We start from the raw sequence: 7,079 nt of genomic DNA on the forward strand, positions 1-7,079 counted from the left end.
GGTCATAAAAATACGCCTGTGTGTATACAATATAATTGTTGTGAGTCAGATTTAATGTAACGGAGACAAAAATGGATTATATATTTTTGTTACAATTCTATTTATGCAACGTTGAACATTCCACACGCTACACAATGAAATATTAGTATTTTTACCCATTACCTATATTTAAAATTATTAATATATATATAACATAACGACCGCTTAGCATCAGTTGGGAAATTTGTTCGCAATCATTCCCAGAATTAATTTTAAAAGTAGTTACATAATTATAACATCTTTGAGATACTATAATTGATAGGCTTCGAATCTAATTCAGTATTTACAAGTTTTATTAACATGAAGATAAAATGGACCTTTAAAAACTACTGTAGTATTTAAAGAAAAATGTTTGCATGTACGTAGTAGACCGAATCTAAAAATGCACTTCTAAGATTGATTTCACTGCTAGCAAGTTACATAATTCGTAAGGTACAAATTATAACTATATAATATAATTTTCTTTTTTAACAAAAATACACCCTTGAGAAAACTCGTCGCTAGTACAAAAATAAAAATTTCGTCCAAGACTACCTTATATTTTTTATGGTCAAAGTACAAAATATTGTTGTGATAGACAAAAATGGATTATTTTTTAGCACTCTAGAAATACTTAAGGATAACTCGATTATAAAACGTTGAGTTTTGTATTACAAAATAAAATTTTACAAGTAAAGTAATTATTTTTCAACGCAAAACACTAGGCAGGCTTCCGTAGCGTAATAGGTCATGACGCTAAGTAGATTAAATACGACTCTGTAGAAAAATTATCAGTATAAGGCTTCGCGGCGAGTGCAATTAAAGCGGTGAAAGCCCACTTTAATACACGCGTTTTAGCTTCGAGTAAAATTCTAAATTTAGTCATTTGAAATCTAATATTGAAACCCAGATTGTATTTCGGGCATCGCCTAAAGACGTTAACGTATGTAGGTATTGTGAATCAAATTTCTAAGTAGGACTAAGAATCAATTATTTATGGAGCCTAAGGTTTAAAATTATAATAAAGAAATGTTTCTGTAAGTATAAATTTAGGTAAATGCAAATTAAGTATAAAGTTATCACAAAACACTGTGCTTAATGAAGACCTGCAACGTTTTGTATTAATAATTTCAGTCCCTATAGTTATTTTTAGTAATTCATGCAATATGTAACAAATGATCCTTTTTTGAAGAAAATTTATATTGATATTCCAGGATGCAGTATCCTTGGGAGGTGGTGTTATCGGAGCACTACATATCCCAGAGAAATGGTTCCCGGGATCTGTGGACCGCTGCCTCAATTCGCACAACATCATGCACGTGTTAGTCGTGCTAGCTGTGTACTCCATGCACCAGGTCAGAGCTAACACCCAATTGAACCCATTAGAGTATCATCGAGTTCCAATTTTCCTATCTCATATAATATGCTTATAAAACAAGGAAAAAATGTAATATAACTATTAAAAATCAACACAAATTTAGCTTACATTGAGACACTTTATTCTAACTATTATACAGCTTCTCAAACATATTTGTATTGTTTTAGGTGACAACGAAAGACCTGGCTTGGATGTCAAGCGTAGACTGCAGAGCCCCGCTCCGCCAGCTCTGACGCAAGACCGACCTGTTATAACTCAAAACCCCAAACATGTAGTAACGCTCTTATGAAGTGGCTGTATATGACTTACTTGGCGATATAAAACTCATAACTTCATTAAATTTACTAACAGGCTTAGAACGCAATGAAACTGTGTGATCAGTTGGGTAAATAATAAACACTATTTTTTATAATTTGCTGTAACGAATGTAGATCTTCCAATAAATCGCCAAGGTAGTGTGTACTCCCCTCTTGTAAGCGAGCCTCTATTGGAGTGTGTCAATAGTTTAAATGAATGCACAGGTAGAAAACAAAATAATAGGAAAACGAAAGTTGTCTTTTAAATATATCTTCGGAAAACATCGGATATATTTTCAATAAAATATTACAAATAAACATACCACACAAAGTTCTACAAGTCATATTATATAATATATTCAATAATGCTACTAAATACCAAAGGAAATAAAAGTTAAGAGACAATATAATGGCCTATCGATTCGTTTTCCGAACACAAATGATACGTGATAAAGCATTTTTAATGTTTTGATATATTAACGGAATTACACTTAACCGTACGAAGTGAATCGTGATCTGTTTTTAATAGCTATAATAATGATAGACTTAAGATAATAAGTACAATTAACGATATCGTTCTACACGTTACTATCCGAAACCTTCCGTTGGCTTTATACTATAATTATAAAATTAATTATAAATCACAAGGTGTATTTTCCAAAACCAGTCCCTTGTTGTAAGTAGATCTAATTAAGCCTAAAGTGCTTTGTTCATAAGACGCTAATTGTAGATTCGTTCGTGGAATAGATTCTCTTATAGGCAATAAAAAGTAATTCTTAAAAAATTTGACAATATAACAATATTTTAGACGCACTAGTAGATCTGCCGTAACACATCATTCTAGACTAGGGGAACTCGTCGTTTTTAATTGTATTTTTTTAATTATAGTTTACACAACACACAACCATAACAAAATGTTTATTAAAAAATTACGTGAAGTTGTCGAGCGCTAGAGTAGAATAATAGTTATAGTAATCTTAAGAACAATTACGAAATTAAGTAAAACTGGTATATATCTCACTTTGTTAATTTTCTCATAAGTATTGTATAAAGAGTGTTTCGGAAAATACTTTCTTCTTTTCAAATCATTTTTGAGTTTTGAATTAAGCGCTGTTTTCTCTCTCTTTAGCATAGTTCTAGAACTGAGGGTATTCGATCGCTTAGCATCTACTTCGTAGCTAGCAATCTTTTATTAGAACTCAAATCTATACCTTGTGATGTAAGTAAATACATATACAATTATATTTCAAATATATTTACTTCCTTTATTTTGTCTTTTGAAATATTTTTTCCTATAGCATGAATTTTATAATCAAGAATAATCACGATTTTTTTTGTAAAATCGTACATATTTTTGCAAATTTCTTTGATTATTGTTAATAATGAATAGTTGTGAGACGGAGTTGCGTTTATTCAAACACACGCATATTTTATTTCACAATTAATAATTGTCAGATTTAAAACTTTTCCCGTTCTAATACGCTTGTATTTTCTTTAGTCTATACTAAAATATAAGAAGAGATTATAAAATTTTCGAAATAAAATACGCTTCCATATTATCTTGCTAATCTTGTTGAGAACATATTTCGTCCTATAGCAAAATTTAAAATGTTCGAATAAATGAATCGCTTTTCACTGCCCTATAATAATAATTATGGGAATACTAAATTGCAATTTTTACCTTACTCCTATGGTCATGTAACTTCTAGTCGTAATTTAACAAACGATTTCATTAGCGTAGTTGTAAAGATACATTTAGTAAGTAGTTAGGTAGTCGACAAGCAATAATAGACAATTATTAAGAAACTTGACAAAAGTAGATACGTCACACAAAGTACACAGCATTCATAATAATATATTTATTGCTACTTTTGTCAAAATCCTTTATTTCGATTATAATTGAATAAAAGCGTAGATGCCAAGATGATTGTGGCTTTATTAGCTGTAATCTTAATAAGGCAAAGGCACACATAGGTGAAGACGATTGTCCTAATGACGCCATAATGAGGCTGTTTCGATTATATTTTTGGAAATCGATACTTGCCCTTAATAACTATTCATCAGCGTTAATTGTATTTCTGTAATATGCCTACAGAAGTATTAAGAAAGTTGTCATCAAAATTAATTATTATAGAAATTAATTTTAAAATAAAATAAGCTATTTATGAAAAACCGTATTTACCTTGCATTTAAATATTTATTATTATGTAATATTTATAGTTTTACTATTTTTCCAAAGAGATCTATCAAACTCATTTAATTCGAATATTAATAAACTAAATCATAACATTTTTTTTATTAAATAATTTAATTGAAGCTACTCTTAAAAGCGGCATGATAGATGTTAACCATTATATATAAATTTTCGGTTTCTAATCAGAATTGTAGCGATTTTATTAATCAAGTTGGGGCTCATGGTGACCACCAGATTACCACAAAAGGAAGGCTACTAAAATCCTATAATCATGTATAAAACTTATTACATATTAAATAAAAACAAAATAAGTTCTATCAGTTTATGCTGTAGAGCCAAATGATCTTTAAATAAATAAATTAACATTTAAAATGTGGTTATGCAATATATGTAATTAAAAAAAAACGACAGATCCGTTTCAGTAACCAAGAGTCACATGTGATACATAGATCAAGCTAAGGTTTAACGAAAAAGGTTTATTTAAAAGTAACGCATGGTAATTCACTGTGTTTTGCAATCTATATAGTTTTATTATTTATCGCACGGCACTATGAGGAAATACTTAGCAAAAACAGTAACGTGTGGTCTAACAGCAATCGTGTCTTTCCTACTGAGTTCTATTTTAATTAAAATAACTTTTATAAAGCAACATAACACACATCATCATTATTCGTAAATTTTAGGGAAATTGTGCTTTTTTCATTGTATGTGATTAAACATTTTCAACCGACTTCAAAATGGAGGAGGTTATCAATTCGTCTGTATTTTTATGAATACTTTAAAAATCCAAATTGTAAAAAATATATGAAATATCAACTTCTTAAATCCATCACAAGTTACGGGCGAGGTTATAAATAGAAAAAAGTACAATTAGTTTAAAATCGAATCATGTTTCAAGTATTATATCGTTGGTAAGTGCCATTCCTACAAATTGTATTGTTTTTCCTATGGTCATTTAAGTTACAGGTTACACGTCGTCAAATTTACCAAGAAAATATAAAGTGACTAAACAATTTCGACACAACGTGACTACTATTGGGGCTACTGGGATTTTAATTTTAATGTACGTGTCTCACAATTGATATCCTTATAATTTAGAGCATTGTATCCTCAACAATTATGTTTGTTTCTGTTTCTATATAAAAACCCGCCAATAACGAACATTTTTAGAAAATGTTTATTAAGTGGATAAAGCTAAAGGGAAAATAATTATTAATTTGTCAAAATTTGTGCATAAAAATATCATTGTCTGTACACTTTCTTCCGCTTTTGTTTTATATTGGGTGGATTGATGACTTTGGATTTTTTATAACGTTTGATTTGATTATAAGAAGTTGTTTTTGTAACGAAAAAACATAGTTCGAATAGTGAATCGTCTACCAAATTAGCGCTTTTGTAAAGTGTTTAATTTAAAAATAAAATAATAATTAATTAATTGAGGTTTATAGTGATATACCAGAGCAATACAGCAGTATTTTAAAATATTAAATTAGAAATATGTTTGTCGATTATATCCTAATGAGTGTTAAAACAGTTACGCATCAATTCGTTTATCTTGGATTTGTATGAATATTAATTAATATTGAATATTTCAAACTGTAGACGTTGATGAGAGTATTAAAGTTTATTTGAATTTAACTAGTGTTGTTTTATTTTTAATATTCGTCTTTAGTAGTAAAATAAACATAATTTATACCCTATTAGCCAGCTAGCTATGTTTTTCTTCCAGCATACTTTATAAACCGTATCCAAACGCACCGAGTAATCCAAATTTTCTTGTCGCTTTAATATAGTCGATAACAGATATACTATTCCCTACTTTAGAAGCAAAAAAATATGGATAAGGTACTAATTATATTTGTTATATTAATCTTAAATATAAATTCAAAATAAATAAAATGTAAGATATAAAACCTAAGAATCTACATACAAGATATATGTAAGTATTTACAATAATTGTGTATGTATTTTACACGACGAGAATAATCTCTTATTTATCTTACAAGACTTAATGATTATATAAATGGAAAACACCGATAGGCAAGGGAAACACTGGTAGGTATGTATCAATTATCACACTAGTGTTATGCACACTAGCGTTAACATTGTACCTTGCAATTAAAGGTTCATTATTTACTTACCGCTTTGGAAGCCTAATTAACTATTTCGACCCGATTAATTCTAATACGAAATGTGACTCTCTTAGAGATTTTAATGTTTTTAGTTCAAATCATATAGATTTTATAATTTTACGTATATTATTTTTTTTATTACTTTAATTCCGATGAGAATTGTTATTCTAAGCGTGACCTGATTACAACACAAGATTAGTTCCACAAGATGAAACACCTTAACCGTTAACATCATAGGCATATTTAAATCTAAAAGTTAGATTGTTAGTATGATTTTTTGTATTTAAGATTAATCTTTCGGCCATTTAACATACCCAAAGTTTTATATGTGTACATCGAAAGATAAATAATTAAATTACATCACAAATTCTCTTTTCAAAAACGTCAACTATATGACATACATTTTTTCTTCCATCCGTATTGATGTGTTAATTATATCCTTAGGTTTTTGATTAAAAGTAATTGTTATAAGTGTGATAAGAATAAGCACTAAATATTACATCTAAATATTTATTTGATTGTTAATATTCATTTGGTTAGGTTGTGTAGATTTTAATAAAGCTTTTGACTCGTTGGAACACGATTACATCTGAGAAGCCTTAAACAGTCAGGGAATACAGCATAAATATATAAGAACATTGAAGAATATATACTCTAGAAGCACAGCACAAGTCCGATTGGAGAAATTGGCGGTGAAGAATTCCCCATAGAGCGAGGCGTCCGACAAGGCGACCCAAATTCACCCAAACTATTCTCGGCAGTCCTGGAAATGATATTTCGAAAACTAGATTAGGATGAGGATGGTCTCAGTATTGATGGAGTAAAATTAAGTCATCTACGCTTTGCAGATGATCTGATACTGTTCTCCGAGTGCCCAAGAAGGCTACAACTTATGTTGCAACAGTTATCAGATCAGAGTGCGAAGGCGGGGCTGTCAATGAATATCCACAAGACGAAAGCCATGACTAATTCCTCAAAAACACATGAAATCATAGTAAACATGCAGAAAATAGAATATGTTGACGAGTATATCTACTTAGGACAACTAATATCGCCCAACA

General features: G+C 29.6%; 1 protein-coding gene across 1 annotated transcript in view; it reads left to right on the forward strand.

Moving 5' to 3' along the window:
- The window catches only part of LOC124535374 (progestin and adipoQ receptor family member 4), a 66,095-nt gene extending 61,748 nt beyond the window's left edge, over positions 1-4,347 (forward strand). The window contains exons 5-6 of the mRNA XM_047111583.1: positions 1,233-1,373; positions 1,564-4,347. Coding sequence (XP_046967539.1) covers positions 1,233-1,373; positions 1,564-1,629 — 207 coding nt within the window. The 3' untranslated portion in view covers positions 1,630-4,347. The remainder of the gene's footprint in view (positions 1-1,232; positions 1,374-1,563) is intronic.
- The last annotated feature ends 2,732 nt before the right edge of the window (positions 4,348-7,079 follow it).

The sequence above is a fragment of the Vanessa cardui genome, chromosome 14 (assembly GCF_905220365.1).
Source record: "Vanessa cardui chromosome 14, ilVanCard2.1, whole genome shotgun sequence".
Classification (NCBI taxonomy): Eukaryota; Metazoa; Arthropoda; class Insecta; order Lepidoptera; family Nymphalidae; genus Vanessa; species Vanessa cardui.